Source organism: Lemur catta, chromosome 5 (genome assembly GCF_020740605.2).
Source record: "Lemur catta isolate mLemCat1 chromosome 5, mLemCat1.pri, whole genome shotgun sequence".
Lineage (NCBI taxonomy): Eukaryota > Metazoa > Chordata > Mammalia > Primates > Lemuridae > Lemur > Lemur catta.
The window spans coordinates 59,050,562-59,077,559 of NC_059132.1; the positions used below are offsets into that span (position 1 = coordinate 59,050,562).

Consider the following 26,998-nt stretch of genomic DNA (forward strand, 5'->3'; position numbering starts at 1 on the left):
AACTTTCCAGAGGCACATACCAGGTCATTGATCAAGTCAAAATGAAAATTATTTGTCTGTAAATATTGAATTTATGGCTATTTCACTTAAGCACATCGACTCTTCGTAAAATTAGCTGCTGTTCAACTCAGTTCAACAAAAAGTTACCAAACTTTTTATATATGATATAGTAACGGGATTATTGGAGAGGGATGCTAAACAAATGATAATGTAGAATGTGGTAATTGCCAAGTAGAGATACAAAGTACTCTAAATGAGAACAGAAAAGAAAAGATCAAATTCCTTGGGTGCATTTGGAAACACAGGAGAAACTGACGATCCAAGTATGGATGTGATTTTAGCAGGCAGGGGTAGCTTGGAGGTGGGCAGTTGCATTCTAGATTGAGAGTAACATTTGAACAAGGGCCTGTGCCCATTTGAAGACCCAGACTTATATTTTGGTTTGTAAGACAAAATTGTGAGACCTGGATAGTACAAAGTTATGTTCAAGATGTCGATAATAGCAAAATAAGAAACTACTGAGGAGAGTTGGGTAGTGTCAGTAACACATAGCAACTGATCATGTATATTGGATAAGGATGAGAAATTAGAGATTTTGAAACTCAGTAACTGAGCCAGGAGGAGACTGTAATGTTTTGGCAAGGAATATTGAGTTCAATTTTTTTTTTTTTTTTTGGAGACAGGATCTTTTGCTGTCACCCAAGCTAGAGTGCAGTGGCATCATCATAGCTCACTGCAACCTGAAACTCCTAGGCTCAAGCAATCTTCCTGCCTCAGCCCCTCAACTAGCTGAGACAACAGGGTGTGCCACAACACCTTGCTAATTTTTGTATTTTTTGTAGGGACGGGGTCTCACTATGTTGCTCAGGCTGGTCTCAAACTCCTGGGCTCAAGAGATGCTCCCACCTCCGGCTCCCAGAGTGCTACGATTACAGGCATGAGCCAGTACGCCTGGCCTGAGTTCATTTTTGAGCTTCTTATATATAATCGGTGATTATGGGAAATCATTCAATAGCTTATTAAGGAGAAAATAAAATCAAACATCCAGACAGGAGTATCCCATTTGTTTTTATTTTTAATGAGTCACTTTGAATCTGTAATCACTGAACTTCTAAGGGATTGAATTTCCCTTTCTTCATTTCACTCAGGCATTCCAGAGTGTTAATTTTACTCAGGGTGGTTTCGTACTTGGTATATGCTACTTGATCTGGAATGCGATCTCCTGCTTCTTGACAACATGAGTCAAGGGACACCTCTTTCAAAATAATTCTTGTTTTTTTTTTCTCTGATGAACTGTGCTATTGGTTAATTCTGTGGAGAGATGATTTAGAGACCTGTGAGGATTGATGGGGCAAAAGCAATCATCTAAACATTATATAGAAAGTTGTCATTGGTCCCCATCCTCTCCATCCTGGTTCACTTCATATTATACATTCTCTTAGACTTATCTTTGAAATATTCCTTTTATTCCCTGTTTTCTGTATTCTCAGTCTCTAGCTAATTTTGAAATATTAAAAAGTCAGAGTACTTGATTTGGAAATCACTTCTTCTCACCTAAGGTAGAAAGAAATTCTTAGCATGTAATGTAGTGCATTATATCTCCTTAATCATTGTTATGTAGACTGATGCTTATCTAATTCTTTAGCCACATAAAATAGTGATAATCTAATTTATAACACATTTTCTCATTGGAAAGGTTTGATCATTGGAAACACATTGGAGAGTGAAAAGCCTGCTCTATTGTTTTTTTTAAATTTAATCCTATAAAAATAACCAAATTTAATGTTTGAAAATGTTATGTGGCCAGGTGCAGTGGCTCACACCTATAATCCTAGCATTCTGGGGACTCAGGGAGGCTGAGGTGAGAAGATTTCTTGAGCTCAGGCATTCGAGACCAGCATGAGCAAGAGCAAGACCTCGTCTCTACAAAAAATAGAAAAATTAGCCGGCATGGTGGCATGCGCCTGCAGTCCCAGCTACTCAGGAGGCTGAGGCAGGAAGGATCACTTGAGCCCAGGAGTTTGAGTTTTCACTGAGCTATGATGATGCCACTGTACTCTAGTCAGGGCAACAGAGTGAGACTTTGGGGAAAAAAAAAATGTGTCAAATTATTGTTTCTGTTATAATTAGGCAGAGCCTTGCATAAAGGGTGAGTTATGCAAGTTACAGGAGCTCATTGTGTTTAAAAAGTAGCAGGTTAGAATCTCAGAAAATATTCTGACAAGTTGTTCTTAGGCAAGCCAGTTTACCGTGCAGTAACTGGAAATGCTTTCATTTAAGTTCCAATTAAAAACTGACATGTGATGACACTTTTACCAACTGAAAACAAAATAGAACAGAGACAGAATATGTCCTTCTTCGTTGCTTTATTTTAAAAAAAGCCTGTTTATCAATTTGTACTTAAAATCTATATTTTCAGTAGCAAAATACTACAAAGATCCCATTAATTTATTATCATTTAATTTCGAGTAATATAGTAAGAACTATTTAATGTTGTTCAAACATTTGAGACATTTGAACAAATCCACAGATTTCTGACCAAAGTGACCTAAGGAAAATTTTGCAAATTGGCAAAATTAAAATTGTCTTAATACATATGTTACATATAATATATCAGAGACTATAATATACATATGTATTTTTTATGTCTTGTTTTAGAGAGACTACTCTCCACTGTTTCTTTCCTCGTTACTCCCATAAATAATTTATTAATACCTTCATGCAAATTAGTTTGTGTAATTCCTCAAGAATGATTATAGGCATAGGGAGGGCCACAGACGGATCAATCCATAGGAGTGATGCTTTTGTGAGACACCTCTGATGGAGCAATGTCAAGGAGACTGTGTTTATATTCCAACTCCACCATTGTGCCATGGGCATCATAATCACTCCTCTGAATCTGAGACTGAGTAAAGTAGAACTACTTCCTAGCTTTGTTCTGAAGTTTAAATGAGATAGAGTGTGACTCAGATAGTATAGTGTCTACCACATAAAGATGGTAACTGCTATCATTACTGTCACTGTTAGTGCTGCTGCTGTTATTACTTCATCACTAATAGTATTACAGTTTTGAAAGGGCTGGGGAGCTTTCTCTGTCCCTCTGTAATCATTCCAGTTAAATGACTTCTTATGGTCCATATTTTTATACTTTTTTTTTTTGTAATTGACACATTGTAATTGTACGTTTTATGGGGTAAAATTCTATGTTTCTATTCATATATATGTTGTATAATGATCAAATGAGGGTATTTAGCGAGACCATCACCTCATGCATTCATCATTTCTTTGTGGTGAGGACATCCAAAAGCCTCTCTTCTAGCTATTTTGTAATTATAGTCCGTGTTTTTAAGACCTGAGGTCTTAAAAAAACTTTTAAGTCTTCCCTTACATTACAATAAAATTGGGAGGTGGAGAGAATTGCCCATCCCTCTTTTCTCCTTTCACTTTCCATCTCTTTTTATACTCTTTTCAAACAAAGACATTTTTTTCCTTTTTATGTCTATTTATTTTTTTCTATTCTCTGATCATAGGTCCACTAGGGACAATGTTGCTATACAGATAATAACTTCTTCAGGAGTGATTCTAAGATGTTTTGCTGATGCTTATCTTTGATTCTCCTTTGTTTTTTGTTTTCATGTTCAGATTTCTTTCCCCTGTTATGCTAATATGGAAGCATTATGAGCCCCTTGAGTATAAGTGATTGGGTGATAGGGACCTTGCTTAGAAGAAAGGTTTTTTTTCTTCTTTCATTTTTGAAGCAATTGAGCTTGGACCTAATGATGTATTGTCAAGAAATATTGTTAGTCTTTGAAAATCATTTCACTTTGTCCAAACTCACTAGACAGTATCAGATATAATTTTATAACTTGGTTGTTTTAAGATGATAGAAAAGTGGTGAATTTTTCTTTTAATAATGATTGTCTTTGGCAACAATTAGTTTTTCTTAGTCTATTTTTCTCTATATTTCAAAATTTTAAAAATGCATTGCTTTTATAATAGAGAAAAATTCATTTTGTTAAAGCACAGTTTTTTTTCCCCATGATTTTATGTGCACTAATTACTTTATCCATCTTTTTGCTAAAGGAATGGCACAGGTTCAGCCTTATAAGATACTACAAGCCCAACCTTCAGATGAACAATTTTCGCTTTACAACAATTTCAACAAAGAGTGTAGTAATTGGTATATTTAATAAAAGAATAAATAGATGGAGAATTATTAAGTGATCCCTAAGTATACTTATTTTTCCCAAATGTACTTTTAAAGAGATATGATATTATTAAACTAAAAAAAGCAGAACTGATAAGGCAGGTCACTGGATTATTTTTTAAAATATACAACCCTTTCAGACACTGGGTATATTATGTGTGTCAAAAATAAAATCTGATCAAGTTAGAATTTTAAGAGTTTATCATGCATACAAAAGAACAGTTCATGAACTGCGAGACCTCAAACCGAAAAATGGCACAAAGTTTCAATTTTACAGCAGCTACAGCACAGTTTATAGACCATAAAGGAGGAAGTATTTTGACCTTTTTCCTGACGGGCTGTCATATATTTTTTAAGGCAAACAGAGGTGTGTAAACTGAGTTGTCATGGCTGAGTGGTTTAATTTCAGAGTCATCAGGACAAAAAGATGATGTGCGTGTTTTGTTTAGGCTTATTGTTTTGAGGAAATAAAAATGACTTAAGTTTTGATTACCTACAGACAGTTGGCATTGGACCATCTAAACCATGGCCTCTGTTTTTATTTAACATATTTCTGTTGTAGTCTGTCTGGAAAACTTTTTGTTTATCATTCAAAATTGAACTCCACTTGGGGTAAACCCTTCTGTTACCCATATAGCAGAGTTAATTTCTTCCTCCCCTGTTCTACCTTTGTTATGGATATATACTTTCATTTCAGTGTTTATTGGAAATTGGTTAAGAAAAAGGACTCTGTGGTCTTACAGGCTTAGTTTCTAAATCCATTTATTCTACTTACTGATCTTGACTGTGGATATATTATTTTAAATGTCTCTAAACATTGGGGCTTTTTTCATTCATATCCTGAGAATGTGTCTGTGGATTAGTCAAAGTTCGCCAAAGAAACATAATTGTGCGTGTGTGTGTGTGAGTGTGTCTGTGTGTGTGTATGTGTATATATGAGGAGGGTTATTAAGAGAATGGTTCATGCAATTGTGGAAACAGAAGTCTCACCATCTGCTGTCTCTAGGCTGGAGAACCAGGAAAGCTGGTTGTGTAATTCACTGAGTCCAGAGGCCTGAGAATCAGAGAAGCCTACGATGTAGATTCCATTGTGAGGCCCAATGCCTGAGAACCCAGGGGGGCCACTGGTGTAAAGTTAAGGATCCAAAGGCCCAAGAACCAAGCACTTCAGTGTCCTAGGGCCGGAGCCGGTGGATGTCCCAGCTCAAGAAGAGAGAGAATTCGTTCTTCCTCTGTGTTTTTGTTCTTTCAAAGCATCGAAATTGGGCTTTCAAAGAATTGGATGCTGCCTGCCCCCATTGATGAGTGTATCTTCTTTTACTCTCTCTGCTGGTTGAAATGCTCATCTCTTCTGGACACACCCTCACAGATACCCAGAAATAATGTCTTATCAGCTATCTGGCCACTCCTTAGCCCAGTCAAGTTGTCGCATAAAATTAACCATCCACAGTCAGTAAGGATAAACTAGGTTATGTTGTATAATAAACGACCTATATCTCAGTGGTTTATAGCAACAAAAATTTCTTATTGCTCATGTTATATCCATTGTGTACTGGCTGAAGCTCTGTGCGTGTGTTCTCCACTTCAGAACTTAGATTGTAGAAGAAGGGTGGGGGGAAGGAGACATAGAGAACAACTGGGTTTAAACCTTCCATCCTGAAGTAGCCCGTGTCACTTCTGCCCACATTTCATTGGCCATGGCAAGTCACATGGCTGCTCCCGAGTGTAGGCGGGGACTACACTACTACTCCCACAGGCATGGAAGCCAGAATATTTGGCAAACAGTGCAATCTACCGTAGAAATAGTAAAAATACCTCCATCACAGAGTGAGGAGTGAAGTGAGATACAGTTAAACTGTTCGACAGAGTGCCTAACACAGGATAAGTACTTCATTGTCAAATGAGACAATAATGTGTTTAAATGTTTATAAAACGTGGAGGAGGTTATTGTCTGCTTTGCATCCCCAATCACAGAAAGATAGTTTGATGGTTAAGAAGTACTTGCCTAGCTGCAGCATTTTGCATACCAAGGAACTCATAACTAAAGCACCTAAATCACTGTACCACTTTCTACCATGTACTGCCTAATACATGAAACAAAAGTTGTCTAAGGTAAACCTCAATTTGGATAATCAGATCATAGATAAATGACTTCAGTATTTTAAATGAATCTTTAACATCTGCGTTTCGATCGGATTCCCTAATTACTTAATCATATTTAAGAGAAGCCAATTTAAGACAATAGGAATATCTGAGCTGAATGTGCAATCTAACTGGGCTGCCCTTTCTCCACTAAATTGGTCAGCTGTTGATTCATTCTTTTAGTGTTTAGTATACTTAATCTTTTCTTAAATGGAAAAAAGTAACCTTTAAGTGGATTATACATTTTGTTTAATATATACCTATCCATATCATGTAGTGTTTGAATCACAACAGATTTTCCTGTTTTTCTCTGTTATTTTATTTTCAGATTAATACAATAAAATTGACTTTTAGGTATGAGTTCAGTTTCATATAATTTTAAGATATGTATAGATTTGTGTAACCACTACTATAATCAGGATACAAGAACTGTGTTTTGATTTCTTGGCCTTAACAAAGCAGAATCATAATTTAAAAATAAAATAAAACACTGAGAACATCAGTTGAAAATAGATGTGTTTGTGTGCATAATTATAACTCTTAGCATTTTGACATTAGTATCAAGAAGTGTGTTTTTATCTTGGGTAATGTAAAGCCTGATTGTTGACTCTGACACTGAGATGAAGTGGTCGTGGTGAAGGAGCACTGAGGTCCTTTTACTTTGCTGTGAAAGCTAATTAGAACAGACATTTTATTTCAACCTATTTCAGTGCAAATACTGAAAATGTTAACTCTTTGCAGTTTAGAAATGAATTTTCTGTTATAATTGTTATAGATCAAATGTAAATTAGAATCTGTTCGGAATATCTATTCCTTCCCATTTGGGACATAATGATTGGAAATTTTCCTTCCTCTGCTCCCTCATTCACTCTCTGATGCTATTAATGATAATTTATTATTAAATTGCTAGAGTAAACATAGGTACTGGTAATTCACTTCATAGCTGTTATAATGTAATTAATGAAGTAATGGGTGAAATATATTTCTTTTTTTATTCTATCTTGACTTATATGACTTTGTGAGTGTTGAGTGTGACTCCAAATAGGATCTCCTAGAACACTGGCACTGCTATTGTGACCATTACGTAGAAACCTTTGTAGGACTCACCCCAAAATAACCATGTTGATTAACTGATTGGGGCATTCAATCCTTCATACATGCAACTACAATTTAAGTATTTAGGGCCAGCCATTGAGCAAGGAAATGGGGAGATAAACAAGAAAGTCCTGTGGGGTTTGAGGATGTATGGTTTAATTGCAAGACAGGGAAATAAGTGCAAATAGAAGTCTATACAGTGTGCTCTGGCATTGAGAGTAGAGCTACCAACTGCCTGGAAAACAACATATAAACAAGCAACATAATATTGCTACTGGAGGGATGAACCTTGAAAACATTATGCTAAGTGACCTAAGCCAGAAGCAAAAGGACAAATATTATATGATTTCACTTACATGAGCTATCTAGAGTAGTTAAATGCATAGAGACAGAAGGTAGAATAGTGGTTCCCAGAAGCTGGGGAAGGGGGGAAGGGAGAGTTGTTTAATGGGTACAGAGTGTCATTTGGGAAGATGCAAAGGTGCTGAAAACGGATAGTGGGTAATGGTTGTACAACATTGTGACTAAACTTAATGTCACTGAATTATACACTTAAAAATGATTAAAATGGTAAATTTATATATATTTTACCACAACAAAACAAAAAATAGGAAAAAACCCACATAATATCATTATCATTTATAGCCCCTGTTGTTCTCATTTTAAGAGAACCAATTTTTTAAGGAATTTTTATATTTTTCCCCCATCTTTTGTCTATTACATTTTTCTAATAAGATCTATACCAGCTAATCTTTAGCAAATTAATGCCATTAGAATGTTTCTGTTAAAGCCAGTAAGTGTGGGTGAAACTTGCTTTACCATCATAATGAAGCCAATAATATTCAGAACATCTGAAATAGTTTTGCATGAAATGATGTATTTAATAAATTCTAAATTTCTATGTTTTATTGTTTAATTGAAATAAATGCTTAGATGCTACAACATAGATGACCCTTGAAAATATTATAAGTAAAAGAAGCCAGTCACAGAAGACCACATATTGTATCATTCTATTTATATGAAATGTCCAGAATAGACGGATTTATAGAGATGGCAAGTAGACTAGCGGTTGTTCAGGGCTAGGACAAGGGTTCATGAAATGGGGCAGAATGGGAGTGACTGCTAATGGGCACAGGGTTTGTTTTAGGGAGGAACTGTTCTAAAATTAGATTGCGGTGATGGTTTTACAACCCTGTGAATATACTAAAAAAATTTAATTGCATACTTTGAATGGATGAATTGTATGGTATGTGAATTATATCTCAAGCTATTTTTAAAATGTTTAAAGGGAATGGTATAGTTTCTCTTTTTTTGAAGGTTTTTTGCTTTATCATGTAACTTAGATTAGTTGAAAACAACATAGCACTGTAAAGTTTTGCATTTTAAACATGCATATACTTCATAACTAAGCTATAATCTGAGAGGGCTTTATGATAACTATCAATGAGTACAAATGAATCTGAATGCAAGTATTAACATATTTTATAAACTCTCACATACTGAATGATTTTGTTAAGCTGATAGTGTATGTATATTCAAAACCAGGTAGAATATGATGACTAATTTGATTTCATTTTCAATAAAAATGAAACTTAGCAGTTCTTTTAAAAATTTACCCATACATAAGAATGCTTTGTAAAATTAAATTTGTTTTCATTCAGTTTACTTTTTATATATATTTTAAGTTCAGAAAAAAATAACAAACATTTGGGATGACTATCACTGTGTAAGAAGAGAACTCCAAGTAGTAGTATCAGATAGAAACACTGTTTTGTTGATCTGACTAGCCATTCTCCAGTCCCTGCCTATACAATAAGTCACCATGTGTATTTTAAGCAGTCTTTATACATCAATCCTTAAATTATAAAAGACTTTATATTAAAACAGCTACTTTTTCCATGCTAGCTGCTACCAGAGTGCCTCAAACCCTCCATCCCACACCCAGGCACACACCCTGTGTGCATGTACATGCCCACTTACATACCTGCCCTTCTGCTCAGACTCACCCAGCTCAGAGCACACGGTGGCTCATGGCTGCCGTTCTTCTATCAGCCACGATTTGAATTAAGTGCTTTTTCCTTTGGTGAATCTGGGACCCTGTACGTCATTTACAAATTACTTCCATAAGAAAATATGTTGTGATTCCAGTCTAAAGAAATATAACCCATGATGGGGCTAGCCACCTTTAAAATGTCTTGATTTTTACAGGCGTACGTCGGAGATACTGCAGTTTTGGTTCCAGACCATACCACAATAACAAGTATCGCAATAAAGCAAGTCACACAAATTTTTTGGTTTCCCCATAAAAGTTATGCTTACAATGTACTGTAGTCTATTAAAGGTACATTAGCATTATGTCTTAAGAAAGTGTACATACTTTGATTTTAAAATACATTCTTGTTAAAAAATGCTAACGATCGTCTGAGCTGTTAGTGAGCGATAGTCGTCCCTGAGGGTTGTAATCAGTGTCTTCCAAACTTATGTTAATATTGATATTTTGACTTCTTCCAGTGAATCATGAATGTTTTTAATGGTGTCTAGAATAACAAATCCTTTCCAAAAGATTTTCAATTTACTTTACAAAGATCCATTGAGGAATCACTATCTATGGCAGCTACATAGCCCTGCAGAATGTATTTCTTAAATCATAAGACAAAGTTGAAATTACTCCTTGATCCATTGTCTACAGATTAGATGTTGTGTTAGCAGGCATGAAAACAATATTAATCTCCTTGTACATCTCCATCAGAGCTCTTGGATGACTAGGTACCTGTCATTGAACAGTAATATTTTGAAAGAAGTCTTTTTTTTTTTTTTTTCCTTGAACAGTGGGTCTCAGCAGTGGAATTAAAATATTCAGTAAACCGTGCTGTAAACAGTTCTGCTATCTTCCAGGCTTTGTAGTTACCTTGACAGAGTACAGACAGTCAATTTCACACATGTCTTAAGGGCCTGGGGATTTTCAGAGTGGTAAATGAGCATTTTTTCAACTTAAAGTCTACCAGCTGCATTAGCCCCTAACAAGAACGTTAGCCTATCTTTTGAAACTCTGAAACCAGGCATTGACTTCTCCTCTCTAGCTATGAAAGTCCTAGATGGCATCTTCTTCCAGTAGAAGTCTATTTCATCTATGTTGAAAATCTGTTTAGCGTAGCCACCTTCATCAGTTGTCTTAGCTATATCTTCTGTGTAAATTGCTGCAGCTTCTACATCTCTGCTTGCTGCCTCACCTTGCACTTCTGTGGTATAGAGACAGCTTCTTTCCTTAAACCTCATGGACCAACCTCTGCTAGCTTCAGACTTTTCTTCTGCAGCTTCCTCACCTCTCTGTCTAGTACTAATGAAAATTGTCTTACTATCAAAAAGCAGTTAAAATATCTTTTTATGCATGTTGATGTAATTTTAATACATATCTATTTTTGAATGTTCAGTGGTGTGCTAAGCACAGTGCTAGCTATTGCAGAGATCCAGAGAGAGGAGTAAAATAATTCCTGCCCTTGTAGAGCTTTCAGTTCTAGAGATTGATTATCATATTGCCAGGTAAGACTAAGTACACATTTTAGTAACACCAGGAACAGGTTGCTGAGAGATCATAGAGGAAGAAGTTTTTGAAAGGTGAAGAGAACGTAGGTTATCCTTAACCAAGAGCGCTGAGTGAGAAGGGGGGTTGAAGAAAAAAGAAAACAAAAAATAACGTACTGTGTCTCTTTGGGGCTACATTAATCTATGCTAAGTCATGCTTCTCTTAGTGGCAGAAACATAGACTTTAATTAAGGGGCAGGTTTATTTTTATTTTGTGTGCTAGTGCCTAGCATTATAAAGTTGCAAAGTCTGTAGTATAAAGCTGAAAGTAATTACTAGTGGAAAGGTTTATTTTGAGAACCAAAGGGAAAAACTACTACATTTATCCTACTTATTTGCTATTAACATTTTAATTTGTAAATTGACATGCTGTGACTGGGCAAAACTTCATCTAATGCGGTATCCTGTTTATAGTAGGAGGCCACCCTGAATGTTTCTAAGAGAAACTGCACTGCCTTTTCTGGCCTGGGGTCACATTTGCTTGGGTACCCCTTTAAAATTTTTTTGTTAGGCAAATCAGCACCAGTTATCTCTCCTTCACTTGCTAGTTAGGGAACTAGCTTATTACTGATAAGGTTCCCATTAATTTGGATGAAATTACGATACCAGGAACTTTAAGTACTTTCCAAGGAAGAGGAATATTAGATGATTTATATACTGAGTGCTTACTCTACAAGCACGTACTGAATCGCCCTCATTTATTTTCACAGTAGCTCAGTAACTCTGTGAGGTGGACATTATCACTCTCTCCATTTTACAGATGAGAAAAAGGCACAGAGACTGAGAGTTAAGTTTCATCTCACAAAGTGTGATATGTGTCAAGATGTCATTTCTCACCACAATAGGTACGTCAAAAGCCATCTAAAGCTGTGAGTCCTGCCCCTTGAGAAAGCAAAGATCTTAGTACAATTATTTCACTCTAACTTTTGGGGGATTTTGATGTTCAATTGTGAAAAAGCTGAAAGGCAAAGAATCATAGCAGAAGGCCAGCGTATTTTCTGGAGGGTACGAAATGGTAGGTGTGAGTCTGCCTCACACAGCTGTCTACCCTGTAGGTGTTCACTAAAGATGTATCCAGTTATTTTTCTACTGAACAAGAAATTCTTCAACTTCAATTCCAATTTAGTAGTCTATATATACCAATATGTATAAACCTATTCTTGGTAGAGAAGATGTGAATAAAGGATATCTGTGAGTAATTTTATTTGGTAATCTGAATTTCTTAGTGAAAGAATATTTCTGTAGACAACCAAACTGCTGCTAAGAAGGTGACTGATTTAAGTTCATCTCTGGGCTTCCACTTTGGTAAAAATGCTCACGTGCACAGTCAATGGAAAAAAAATGGAGAAACAGAGTGCGTGGTTGATCCCTATGCACGGCTGACCCTTGAGTAACTAAGAAGTAACTGTGGAATGAGCTGGCTCTTTGACTCCAGAAGATCCTTCACAATATTGTTTGAAGGATGAAATGAGATAACCGATTTGAAAGTACAGTACTTAAAAAACTAAAAATCAATGGACACGTGCAAGTTATTAATGAGCATCTCCTTTTTGACATTTTTGTTCACTGCTGGACTCTGCTCTCTCATTCTTTCTCCGTCTCTTTCACTGTCTCCTTTCCTTTCTCCTCCCTTCTCCCAGATTGATGACCTGGTTGCCTGCAGCAGTGGGAAGGGCCATGTTAACTGGTTTTCGTAATGCTTGCATAGATGGTTAAGTCACACAGCTTCACTTCTCTCCTTTTTGCACCCGCTTCGTATCCTCGGAGAAATTTTAAAAACACTCTTGAGTTTCCTAGTTTGCTTCTCTTGTATTTGCTCTTTTTAACTTTGCAAGATACATTCTTCTTCCCCTTCTTTTTTGCATCTTAAACATGGATGTCAGTAGGTGCCCGTGGTGAGCTGGTTGGTCTGGTCATGTGCCTTTTGCATAGTAAAGTCTCAAAAAATGTGTTCATTAAGTGACTTCAATAAGGAAGAAGACACAGATGAGTTGTAAGGTTTTTTTCCTCCTTCAATATTAAAAAAAACTGTGTCGTCTTAACCTAAATTGGGAAACTTTCTCTATTCAAGTACTTGGGATTATGAGGTCTCAACTGTTTGTCTTAAATATTGTTGTTTCTCCTTGTAATGTAACAGGCAGAACATAAAACTTCTTTGAAGTGAAGTAGGAGTGGTGTTTTTTTGAAGTACTCAAAAATCTTTTTTACTCTTTAGGCATTATATAACTTTATCTCTGTCACCTAGGGAAGATAATGAGCATGAGGAAATAATTCTTCTGTGGAATTCTTGGAAAGTAATATTAAATTCTAACATATCATCATAGACTATTACCAATCAATGTTCACTTTAAGAGCCTTGATGATTGGTCTGTTTTCAACTAGTATGTTTATCTGCTTGCACTTGTGAGCGTTGATCTGAAGGAACCCATTCCTGGATTTGTTGAAATGATTAATGTTTTCTCCTTCCATTTTTTTTAAGGAAATGGCAAAAATCCTTAATCATCCCAGAGTCTACGCTTTTCTGCACATACCAGTCCAGTCTGCCTCTGACAGTGTACTCATGGAAATGAAAAGAGAGTACTGCGTGGCCGACTTCAAAAGAGTAGTGGATTTTCTGAAAGAGAAGTAAGTCTGTTAGTACTTAAGAAAATAACCATTTCTTTTTTCTTTCAAAAGCATGTGGCAAAATGCACTTACTGCTGCCTCACAATTAAAGGTACAAGAGAGAAGGCGAGACTTTCGAAGCTTTCAAAGCCTTTAAGTTTCCTTGGGCCCCTTTGATGTGGGTTTTTCTTTCTCCTCAGTTTATATCCACCTTCCATCTGTACATGACACACCATTAATTTGTGTAAGATTGCCAGTCTTTTTAAGGTAATGCGAATTGTGATTATTTTTGTACCTGAGCTGGTAGATGAAAACTGCTTTAGCTTTGCTCTGCTTAAATCTCCTTTAATGTGGCTTTTTGAAGTTGTGAGCTGATTTTGACATGGAGGTAGGCCAAATCGTGTCACTACAAAATAGGTAATTTTCTACTAAATAGCATTTTTTTTTAATGAGTATCTGAAATGTCTTTTCTTTTACATACTAATCCCTGTAAGTTTGGTTGAAGAATTGTGATTTATAAGGAGGTCTGAGGATTCTGTTTTTTAAAGTTCAAATTGCTATTGACCAAAATTAAGGCATATTTACACAATCTCAGACATGAACGATAATTTTGTTTCCACAGAAAACACTTGCAGCCCATAATTATGTTCTTCAAAATCCTATTTCTCATCATCACCAAACACTGAATGCCTCCTGTGATTATGCAAGGCAGGAAATAGAAGTGCTGGCCAAGGTCATACGGAGTCTTCTCAAGTCTAGGGCACTGTTCTTCCCTCTGGGGGTGTATCATTTATCTTGGCATATTTGTGGCATGGGTCCTCCTACTTTCCATAAATTTTTTCCATAATTTTTCTTCTCTCGTTTTTCTTAATTAAGATACAATTTTTCATTTCCATCTTCTTGTTTATAATTATGTACCTTTGTACTATGTTGAAGTACTACATGGATATGATTGCTTTATACAAATTGTAAACAATTATTTTTTCCAACTTTAATTAGTCATTTATCCTTACGGCATATGATTTCAAATCTTTTTACTTTTTCCTTCTTTCTGCATCTTTCTTTCATGTATCTTTCTAATTTTTTTTTTTTTTACCTTTAGGCATTTCTTGATTATCCTAACCACTGATAATAAAGACACTTAGTGTGCAAACAAATACAGCTGATCTTTCAAATATTCAAATCAGTGAATAGAAGGGATATTTATTCCAAGATTTTATAATTATTTAGTACATACAGCCTTCAAAGTAGAAAACAATAACAATGGATCTCTGCCGTCTCTAATATTTTCATATCTTGAACAGAACTGGACAAGGCTAAAAAGTAAAGCTTTTTATGTTACATGTCTATTGTTGGCGCACATCCCTTCCTTGCATTTATTCTAAATTACCGCAAGTAAACTTGTCTCGTGCAAGACAGTTTTTTTGGGTACACTGGTGCTGGTAAATGGAATGTTTTCAAAATTGCAAAAAAATTGTTTTATCTATGAAATTTCTCTTGCCTCTTTGCTTATTAAAGCAGTGGCAAATAATGTGCACACTTCATACTTGTTACACAATACGTTGCCGAGTGTAGACATGCATCCCATTGTGCAGAATAGTCTAGAACACTTTCCAAATAGTTTTTGCATTAGTGTTATTAAATGAGGTTAGGAAATTAGCACCTCTCTTTTATCTCCATTTGGGTGAATGCTGACTCAGTTGTTTGGGGAATTACCATGGCTACTTACCTGGGCAACAGTTTCACAACAAGTTCTGGCCTTTTATGTTGCTCTGAAGATGGACCTGTTAAATCTGTTGCATCTTGAACAGTTTCATCAGCCTCTGTGAGCTATATAGAGGTGAAAAGATGATCACAATAAGATATTAAAAAATAGTCTCTTGCCTATATTTATGGGCTAAAGTCAGGGCTAAAGTCCGAAAGAAATCCTTTCTTTGGATTATGAGTTACTGTGAGGCATCCATGTAGCCTTCTAGAAGTGTTCAACTAACTGGAGGATCCTAGAACCAAACACATTGCCCAGGGACATCCAGTATTTCCAGCAACAGAAGTATCAGAGATCCCCGGAGAGGATATTGGAGATGCCTGGAGAAGACACCCCATCCCATACCCATCCATCCACAAATTCACTTTCAAATGCTGTGAATCACTAGAATTGTGGAGTATGAGTCTAGCCAGTTAGCATCTCCAAGAGATTTTAAAATTAGCACTGTATTGTGTATACACAGCAAGGGCAGAAGCAACCTGGGTATATAATTTCACATTTAGATTATTATAAGTAAGATACAGTGGAAAACTGTAGCAGGCAGCCAGTATGATATGCTGGTATGTATATCTGCCTATATGGCAGATGACTGAAAAATTTTCAGGTACCTTATTTTAAAAAAAGAAGAAATCAGGTCATCACTGCTAATAAAGTGATCCTTGCCTAGTTTTAGACGATTCATCAGAACCATAAAATTGTGTTTCATCCAGTCCATCCTGTTGGTTGTGAAAAATAGTACAGCCTTACTCCTGTGAGGACAGTATAATACAGCTTTGCCCTTTAGTAAAAAAAGAGTTTTCCTATCTTATTGGGTAAGTCCATCCAGTAAGTAATTTTCGACTCCTATGGACATTTAAAAATAAATGAAATATTTTAAGCAAACTTCTCTTATATTTGGCTTACTTTTCTCCATAAAAACTAGTATAGCTTTATGCCAAATAGATTAGTATTTATTTTGGAAACACCAAAGTTTCAGGGCTTTCTACAGAACCATTAGTCTGGGTAACTGATCTAGCACAAATTTTTTTGTCCAGCCTTTATTAAAATTCAGTACAATATCTTCATTCTTAGAGGGCCTAACACTATCATGTTGCCCAGATTTGTGCCTAACACTCATTCATAAAATGATCTTGACTTATAAAATAGTATGTTTGGTGCTTTCTTCTTCTATTCGCTTTTAAATCCTGTCTAAATGTGGACCTTTTCGCTTATATCTCATTTGCTCTGAAGTCTTTGAAGCATTTTTTGTAATTAACCTTTGACAAATAAGAGTCTCTCCCTCTCTCTTTCTCTCTCTTCCTCCCTCTCTCTCTTTCTCTCTCTTCCTCCCTCTCTCTCTCTCTCTCTCTCTCTCTCTCTCTCTCTCTCTTTCTCTTTTCCTGTCTCCAGCAGTGTGAGGCTTCTCAAATATTCATGGTATGAATATTAGGAACAAGGCGTTACCTGATCTGTTTCCTTGAAAAAAAATCCAGTCTTTAAAACAACATACAGCATTTAAGACTGAAATCCAACCTATGGGAGTTTACCTGAAGCTGTAGGCTTTTAAACTTCTAATTCAGTGGTATTTTTAGAGCCATGTTTCTCAAACAGTGGAGGTGAAATCTTTTTAATTAATTTTCTTTACAGTTGAAAATGGCCCATGTTTTAGCTGGGAGCAGTATAAGTTTACATATGAGCCAAGTTGAAGCTGATTCATTATTCTCTTCAGTTGTTTGGAAGTTGGCAGCTATTACCATAACAGCAGCTGGATCGAAGATAACCTAGTAGTGTTGGCACATGTTGAGGCATATGGGAATTTATTAAATCATGCAACCTTTGCAAAGAGGAGTGTGTAAATTACTTAATATACTAATTTAAAACAGCTGGTCATGAACAGACAATCATATGACTTACATTATTCTATTCAGATTTATTTATCCAGTTGAACATTATTAACTAAGTAATTTGATGTTTTTATTTAAATGGGTAAGATGATTTTTTGAACTATATGATGGGATTTATAGGACTATTGGAAGAAAACTATTAATACATAGAATAAGTAAGAGGTGCAAGTCTAGTTTTAGAAAGAATCTGTATTTTTATATTTTTTAATAAGTACCTCATAAATTTTACTACTTTCACTCATTATCACTTAACTGGTATCTCTGTTATCTTTTTAACATATTATTGGAAACAAAGAAAAGCATAAAACTTGAATGATTCGCTTTTTTTCATGTCATTTTGAGAGATTTTGTGCTTCGTTATGTTAAGGATGATATAATTAGGGTTCCCAGGACCTTGAGGCCTTGGACGTGGACTTCAATTGGGCCCCCCTCCTTTGAGCAGCCGTGAATTTACAATCACTCTCCAACATAAACCGTGTGTTAACGTACATCCAAAAAATGACAACATGCAGAGTTCTTAAGCATATGTTTTAATGCTAAGTAAAAGAATCTGAATCCTCAGATTCACACATTAAAGTGTGAAGGAAACATATAAGAATATCCTATTGATAGATATATTTTAAAAAATGAAACAGTTTATGTATTAAAAGACCTGTGTGTTTAGACAAATTATTTTGTTGGAAGTCCAGTGACTTTTTGGTTTATTTTAACTAGACCTTAACTAGTTAACATCTCCATCTTCCTCACTTAGTAAATACATTTTGAATGAATTAGCTGACAGGTATTTACCTGCAAGTTGCACGGATCTAGAGTAAGTTTCATCTTCCTGTAGCATTTTCATGTTGATCTTTAATCCTATGATATCAGAATTTTCCATTATCATTTGTTAATGTACTGTGTCCTTCAAGGTTAATTTTTGTTTTTGAGAGAATATTAACCCTTTTAGCACTGTGAGATTGGTTCCTATTCCCCTAAGTTTATCATACCCAGAGATTACCCAGTGAAATGCTGCAACTAGTAAGCAATGAGCATTTATTCAGGGGTAAAGGGGAATCCTGTTTTTTTTTTGGTGGGAGAACAAACTAGAGGGGAAATGGCAGCCTTGCAGAGAGTTTCATCATCTGATCTCTCCACTGTGCACTCATACATGTGAAGGGGCACAAGGGCACAAAGCCAGTGTCACTCTGGCAGGATGAGTTCTGTGAGTCACTGAGTTAACTCATATTGTCCAGCCTATCCTGTGACCTACTTTTCCTGTCTTTCTGCAAAAAATGTTGGTAATTTATTAACATCCTGAGTTATTTTTCTCTCCCATTAGTCCATGTGTCCTTATTGGAACACAATCTTATAAAAGAGAAGTTACATTAAATGTGTATTTTATTATTCGTTATTCATCTAGTTTTATTCCTAGTGCTTGGAAACATAAGCAGAATATTTGTCAGAATAAAGAAAAAGAAATTACAAAAAAGAAAAAGACCCACACATGATTCAGCAAGGATTGGACAATTATGTTTTCTTCCAGATGCATTCCCAGATGTGTTTCTGTTCACTGAAGAGCCACCTCCAAAATAATTTAGGCAAAATACTTCCCTTAAAAATATTTTCTGGCTTTTTTTCATCATTTCTAATATCTGTGACTAGATTGTTATTTTGGGTATCCCAAAGGTCTTGTTCACTGTTTTATCTTTTTTCAAATGTCTTTCTGAGATAATGAAATTCTTTTCCCCTCTTTCCATTGCTACTTTTAGAACTTTTCAAGATAATAAATATATATTTGATGTATCATTGGAACAGTTATCTAGTAGGAAAACATATTTACTTTTTTTCTTTTTCAACATGATTTTATATTTAGAATATTATATGCTGAATAGATTGTGACATCATGTACTATTAATAAATACCATATGATTTTGGCACTATCTCAAATTTGATTAATTGGTTGAAGTCAACTATATTTTCTCTTGATTCAGTTTTCCATTTTCCTTCTAGCCTCATCAGAAAAATCTTATCATTCCTAAACTCCACTTTATATCCTTCCTTTATCATATGATTGTGTTATTCCTTTCAGAATCCATTTTTCTTTCATCTTTTGTACATTTTTCCTGCCTTAGTGTTGTATCATAAAAATAAGGGTCAAATCACATATCTATGAAGTAGTGTACTAATAGCATTTTTCCTTTTATTGACAAAATGCTTTTCTTATTGCACAGGGCTTACATATTATCTCATGATGGTGTTACAAAAACTTAGTCAAGTAGGTAGGATAAATCTTTTTAATCTGCATTTCATAAAATGAATGTCAGAGCTCAGAATGGTTAAAAATACCTGTTGAAAGCCCGCAATGAATTAACACATAATAAGACTAGATCCTCAATTTTTGCTGTGGTTCTTTTTACTGGTTCTAATAACATAGGTTAATTAAATGATTCATTTTTTTCGTTTATCAGTTGTATGCCTAGAACTGTAATAAATGCAATAATTAAAATACCAATAATAATATAGAAATAAAACTATTATCTAATATTTTTCAGTGTTTACTTTTGTGCCAAGCACTACTGTGAAAACATTACATGTGTTGGCTTATTTAATCCTCAAGGCCCAAAGATGTTAAGTAATTTGATGTAGGGCATACGATTAATGATAGAACCTTAATGAAAATCCTAGCTGGGCATGGTGGCTCATGCCAGTAATCCCTGCACTTTGGGAGGCCATGGTGGGATGATCACTTGAGCCCAGGAGTTCAAGACCAGGCTGGGCAACATTGTGAGACCCCATATCTACAAAACATTTAAAAATTAGCTGAATGTGGCGGTGTGCACCTGGAGTCCCAGCTACTTGGGAGGCTGAGGCAGGAGGATCACTTGAACTCAGGGGTTAGAGGTTGCAGTGAGCTATGATTGTGCCATTGCACTCCAACCTGGGCAACAGAATAAGATCCTGTCTCTAAAAAAAGAAAGAAAGAAAAGGAAAATCCAGGCCATGTGTTTACCCAGCCAGTGCTCTTAATCATTGTGTTGTACTGTTGGTCTAATCTAAGGCATGTTGCTCTAGCAATGGAGACAAAAAAGTGGATTCAACAAATATTAAGGAGGTGAAATTTACAGGGTACACTTAGAAGAGAGGATGAAGAAGGCTTACATGGGTGTCAAACATAGCTCCTTGGTATCTTAAGTAAGACGTAGTGGAAAGTGATACAGTTAACCAAGAAGATAGGGGAATGAGCCCCCTTACACTCTAGAAAATATGGGTCAGGTGCCCAGAAGAGATATGAGGGTCTAGAAATAAATGCTTGGGAGCAATCAGCATTTGAGTAGTAGATGAAGCTATGGATGATGATATCATCTGGAAGAAAGAAAAAGGAAAGGTTGGAACGGAAATCTAGGAAACACCAATATTTAAGTGATGGAAAAGGAGAAAAGACTCTGTGACAGGTTAAAAAGGCAGGGTCAGAACAGTGTAGGAGGAGACCCAGGAGGAAATATTAATAATAACCCAGAAGCCAACGGATGACACAGTTTTAAGAAAAGGAAAGTAGTACGGGTCAAATGTCAATGAGAGTTGCCTTTTGTAAGCAAGCTCTGGGCTAGGTATTCTGGGGAGTATGAAAAAAAGGTATTGTTAGATTATTTTCTTTTCCAAATACTGTGAATCTTCAAAAGCTATTGGGGTGTGCTGTCAGAAGTCTTCATGGTCCTTTGTTAACTGCTGCACCCCCAGTTCCTAGCACAGTGCTTGGCTTTCCCTCTCTGACACCCACACATCTCTATATTGTATACATGGCAGGGAGGGCGCAAGAGCAAGAAGCAGGCATGATATTTATTCGTTGAATTAATGGCACTTACTCTGGGCCCAATAAGAGTAAGGCTCAGAGTAGTATTTCTCAGTCTGTGTTAATTAAAGCTCTCTTTTCATAAACAAGAAAATTCTCTGCTCCTTGCAGAGAAACTGATATATTTCCTTTAGTGAAACATAATACTTAGAGATTCTGTGTTCTGTGAAGCCCTGCTGGCTGATAGCTAACAGTAATTATTAGGCTATTGAGCCTGTAATATGTGGAAAGCAGTGTGCTAAGTGCTTTGTGTGGATTAACTCATTTAATTCTCACAATGGCACATATTAGGTGAAAGTATTATTATCCCCATTTTACAGGTAAGGAAATTAAGGCAGATAGAGGCTAAGGGACTTGCCTGAAGTCACAGAGTTAATAACTGGCAGAGTTGTGATTCAAGCTCTAGCCTGTGAATCTCCAAACTTTATTCATTGCTATTATAATTATTTCCAGATAGGATAATTTTTGGAAATATTATAACGGATGATAATTTTCCAATTAAAAATTTTACTATGCTATTAAATAGACAATTTTAAATTATACATGCCTTCTCTTAGAGGTTTAATACATCTTTTTATAGTCACTATCTCCTCCTTTTTACCTTCACTCTCTGTCCAGTCACTGGGTAAAGGGGATGATAAGGTTCTGTGTTTATAAAAACAGAACTACCATATGCTCCAGCCAGCCCACTACTGAGTATTTATCCAAAGGAAAGGAAATCAGTATGTCAAAGGGATGTCTGCACCCCCATGTTTATTGCAGCACTGTTCACAATAGCCAGGATACGGAATCAACCTAAACGTCCATCCTCAGATGAATGGATAAAGAAAATGTGGTATATATACACATTGGAACACTATTCAGTATAAAAAGAGAATGAAATCTTGTCATTTGCACCAACATGGATGGAACGGTAGGTCATTATGTTAAGTGAAATAAGTCAGGCACAGAAAGACAACTATCGCATGTTCTCGTACGTGGGAGCTAAAAAAGTTGATCTCATGCAGGTAGAGCGTAGAATGATGACAATTACTAGAGGGTGGGAAAGGGTTGGGAGGATGAAGAGGGGTTGGTTAATGGGCACAAAGAAATACTTAGATAGAAGGAATAAGTTCTAGTGTTCTATAGCCCAGTACAGTGCCTGGAGTTAGCAACAATTTCTATTTCAAAATAGCTAGAAGAGAAGATTTGGAATGTTCCTAATACAAAGAAGTGATAAATGTTTGAGGTGATAGAGATCCTAAATAACCTGATTTGATCATTATACATTATGTGCATATTTCAAAATATCACATACACCTCCACAAATATGTGCAATTCTTATGTATCAATTTAAATACAATTTTTTTAAAGAAGCTGTGTTTGAATGTGACCATGAGGAGAAAAACTACAAATAGAAGTAATGAGGGTTTTATCTGTAACAACGCCTTTGTAAAACTGTAGAGTTTCTTAATGAAGTGTATATGTATAAGTACGTGTTTTAAAATAAAATGCTGTCCCAGTGGTTGTTACAGATTACAGAGCTATTATCCTTTGCAGTCTGCTATGTTTCAAAACTTTAAGTCCTCATTTCTTCCTCTTATTCATCTTTCTTAGAGCCGAGAATGTTAAATATCTAGCTCAAACTCCTGCCTGTGAACACCCTACATTCCTAACCACTGATCCATTCCACCACTTGCTGCAGGCTCAGAGAGAAAGAAAGAGTCAATTATTGGTCACTGTTGCCTCTTCATGCTCATCCTTGTCATCATTCTCTGTACACATTTACTGAGTCCTCATTATTTGGATGGTCTACTCTAGAACTTTATTATCCTACTGAAAACCAGAAAGAAATCAAGGGAGCATGTACAGTGCATGTAATTTTTGAATGTTCTATTGGACTTTGCAGTAATTTCTGAAAGATATCATTAATTAATGAAGTCAGCAGCAAACAGGGGAAGAAGACTGGGTGATGTAACCCATAATTGTTTTTTGAGACTGAATCTCACATTATTAAGATCTGACCAGTTCAAATTCTGGAAGTAAAACCAAAAAAAAAAAAAAAAAAAAAAAAATTACTGTTTATTAACATTAATTGCAAAAGGGTCTAAGTTTTACATCTATTCAACTAGTACTTTTCAGTCATAGAATATATGTTAGGCACTTAAAACTTGATAGCTGTCTTCTAGGGACTGATAGTCTTAAATCATGGTTAATATTATATAAATGCTTATAGCCAAAATATTCGATAAGTGTAATAAAACCCCAGTGTTAAATCTGATATGGGAGAAACATGCATGTTTATTATAGACCTATTACGGTTAAGAAAGAAATACTGAATTACAGTTCTTACATAGGTTTAATTTTGTTTGTGTTATAATTAATCTACCAGTATAGGGAAAGGCTTTAACTAGGTTACGTACGTACACACATGCACATGTGTGCACAGATATATCTATTTATGTATATAAAAGTTCTACTTTGGCTTCTTTGCAGTGACCAAAAAAAGTTATGGCATAAAGAAAATAGAAGTTTATTTTTCTGTCAAGTAAATGAAGTTCAGAGTTAGGCGGTGGGACCCAGAAAAGCTCCAGCATGTCAGGGATGCCAAATAGAACTTTCGATAGAACTTTCATCTCGAGGTCCAACCTGGCTACTTAATTTCCAGCCATCAGATCTGCATTCTAGACAATAACAAGGCAAGGTGTGTTAACAGGGGTGTGTGTTCTTTCCCTTTAAATGCTTTCTGAAAGTCACACATGTCACTTGATTATATCCAATTGTCAGAACTTAGTCATATGACCACACACACTTGTAAGAGAGGCTAAGAAATGTAGTCTTTAGTTTGAGTTGTCTTGTGCCCCTCTAAAAACTAGAGTCTCTTGGAAAGAAGGGGAGATGAGATATTGGGGAGCAATTAGCCCTCTTTGCCACAGTCTGCCCTGTTTGGCCACTCTTCTTGCTGCATAGAGAATTTACCCTTTGTCTAAGAGATAACCCCAAGTCTCCTAGTTACCCTGTCCTCTTATGAGTCCATGCTCTCTGGGTGGTGCTCTGTCCTTTCCAGGAAGTCTAGGTCTGGCTTCCTATGAGCTGATAGATATAAACTAAAAAGCAACCCAACCTTCCCAACAAAGAATGGAATAGGAATAATTTTTAAAACCCCCATTTGAAAAATGAGAGAATGTGAAACACACATCAGCTTTCAATAGGAATTACAAAATGCTACTGGGTAGAAGTCACGAAGACTTTCTACCCTACCACTGAAGGACATTCTTTAGTACCTCATATGATAGTGTCAGGTTTGTGTGTTTTTCCTGGTTCTTTGCCTGCATGCTTGGAAGAATCACAAGCCGGGCCAGAACAATGGAACACTTACAAGCACAAAGTGATTTATACACATGCAGCCTTTATTGTAAAGCGAAAGTATGTTCTGAAAAGACAATGCGTCTATTTCTGCAAGTGGAGACGACCCTGAGTTTAAAGACAGAGTGTAGAAAGTATAGTACACTCTCAAAGTCAGTAGACAGTGGACTGCTCTAATAAGGAACAGCGTTACCTCAGGGTTAGGTTCTGTTTTCTATGCTAATCCCTAATAATACATTAAGCTGGGGGTGGAATATTCGTGAATTTGGAGGGAAAGGATAGAGAGTTTTTGGAATGGTGAGTCCTCCTGATTTTTAACCTTGTAAGGCAATTTCTGGAGGTTGCCATGGCCTTTGTACACTGTCATGGCACAGGTGGGTGTGATTTTTACTATGCTAATGAGGGTGGGTCACTTGAGGACGCTGTCACCTTGTTTCTGTGTATGCTTCAAAGACCCCCTTTTGTGGCCTTGATCATATCTGCACTTTATGGGTTTTTGGTTTGTTTTTGTTTATGTTTTGCCTCTTTCTGGTTGGTCAGTCCTTGGAGACCCCCTATTGTAGACCAAACATCTGTTCAGTCTTTGGAAATCCCCTTGACATGGCATCTGTTCCTTCTTTGAAGCCCCCTCTGGTCAGTTTGTTCCTCCTGTTGTAGACAAAGCACCTCCTAGTGCCATCTGTTCCTTTTCCTCCTTATCCCTACCTAACAATAGCCCCTGGTTTTCCTCTGTGGGAAACAGTCCTTAGTCTTTTGTCCCCTGTTGCCCCATCCTCTGTGGCCATATCTGAGGTAGGTGCTAGGGGGTATGCTTTTCTGAGTAGGTTCCATACTTCTTTCTGGTACTGATTTGAGCTCTGGAAATTACTTTAAAAGTTGTACAGTAGCAGGTGATACAGACCATCCTGTATTTTGGGAATCCAATTCCCTGACAAACTTAGTAGACTTCTAGTCTGTTGCCTTTTGGTTCCATGAACAAGTATAGCCAAAGGTCTTATCTGGACATTTTTGAACCTTAAGACTCTATCTTTTATTTATTAGCCTTTGTCCTCTGTCCCTCTCCCCTCTTGTGAACTTACCAATGACTCCCTTGAGGCCATGTGAAGCACTCTTAGTCCCTTCTCTGCCAGGAAACTCAGCCAGTATATGATGGGGCACCAGTCTTCTGAGGTGGCTATGGCATCATAGCCAATGCTTGTAATTGCTTTGCTTGGCTTTTGCAGACCTGCAAACCTCAAAGTCAAGGGACTCAGTCAAATTTGATTGTAATTCACAAGGAGAGAGGTTTTTAAAAGAAAATCTCAGTTTGCAACATTGCAGCCTCACTGAGCTTGTTGCTAAGAGCAGTAAGATGGAGCCAGCTAATATTTAACATTCTGAATTGTTTGTAACACCTTTGCAGCTATAAACTTAGCTAACACTTCCTCTGTCTTCTGAGGTTCAGCAGGGGACAATGTAACTAAATGTTTTGCCAATATATAACATTAATTAGCTTTCTAGCCTGCTGTATGAGTCCTTGTTACCTGCTGCCCAACTGAACTAGGGCCACATTTTTAGGTGCTATCGTATATAGTATCCCACATTAGATTGGATTGCTGTAGGCTGTGAGTGACCAAAAACATAGAACAATATCTCAGACAAAATAGATATATATTACTGTCTCATATTAAAAAAAAAAAAAAAAAGAAACCTTAAGAGGTAGCAATCTTATGCTGGTGGAATGGTCCACAATATCAAAGACTCAGGATTCTGTCTTGTTGCTTAGCTATCCTCAGCAGGAGTTTCTATCTCATGGTCCATAATGAGTGCTTAAAATCCAGCCATCAAGTCTGCATTACAACTAGCAAGAAAGAGAGAGAGTTAAAGAAGTGTGTACCCCTCCCTACCTTGAAGGTTACTACCTTGCAAGTTCCGCTTATATCTCATTGATTTTTAGGACATGGTCATCCGTAGCTGCAAGGGAAACTGGGAAATATAGCATTTCTTGCAGGTATCTGTGTGTCTAGCACAAAATATATTTCTATGGAAGGTGAAGGGAGTGGATATGGAGGGGCTACCAAAAATCTCTGCCACAACGATGTACTTTTTAACAGTTCTCATGTTACAGTTTAATAACTTCCCCTCAAAAGAACTGAATTTATAATCATACTTCTAACTGTAGGTATCTAGTTATTTTCTCTTGAGCATCATACCTGGTTTTTTTGCACGTGACCCAGTCAATATTTGGTTTTGTTCTTGGTTGATGCAAGTTTCATTTTTAAAAAATGCGTACTTACTAAAATAACCTCACAAATTAAAGAATTTTTGGCTGATTATCAGCTGTCTATTTTGATTGCCTATCAGAAAATACTGCTTTATATAAAACATAAAAAAATTTAACTGCTAGGGATTTTGTCCCTAGTATCAAACAGGAATCAGTGTCATCTCAGTTTTCTCATGTCCTAGATTTCCTTTTTGTAGTGTGTATGTAGCAATTGTCTCAGCCTCACAGTGAGTCCCTTTTATGGTTCTAATACCATCTAGGGCATATCCTTCCACCCACTGCT

General features: G+C 36.3%; 1 protein-coding gene across 3 annotated transcripts in view; it reads left to right on the top strand.

Annotated features, from left to right (window-relative positions):
• The window catches only part of CDKAL1 (CDK5 regulatory subunit associated protein 1 like 1), a 584,442-nt gene that overhangs the window by 362,432 nt on the left and 195,012 nt on the right, over window positions 1–26,998 (top strand). For all 3 annotated transcript variants that reach the window (XM_045551876.1, XM_045551874.1, XM_045551875.1), the window contains one exon: window positions 13,506–13,651. In XM_045551876.1, the coding sequence (XP_045407832.1) occupies window positions 13,506–13,651 (146 nt within the window). The remainder of the gene's footprint in view (window positions 1–13,505; window positions 13,652–26,998) is intronic.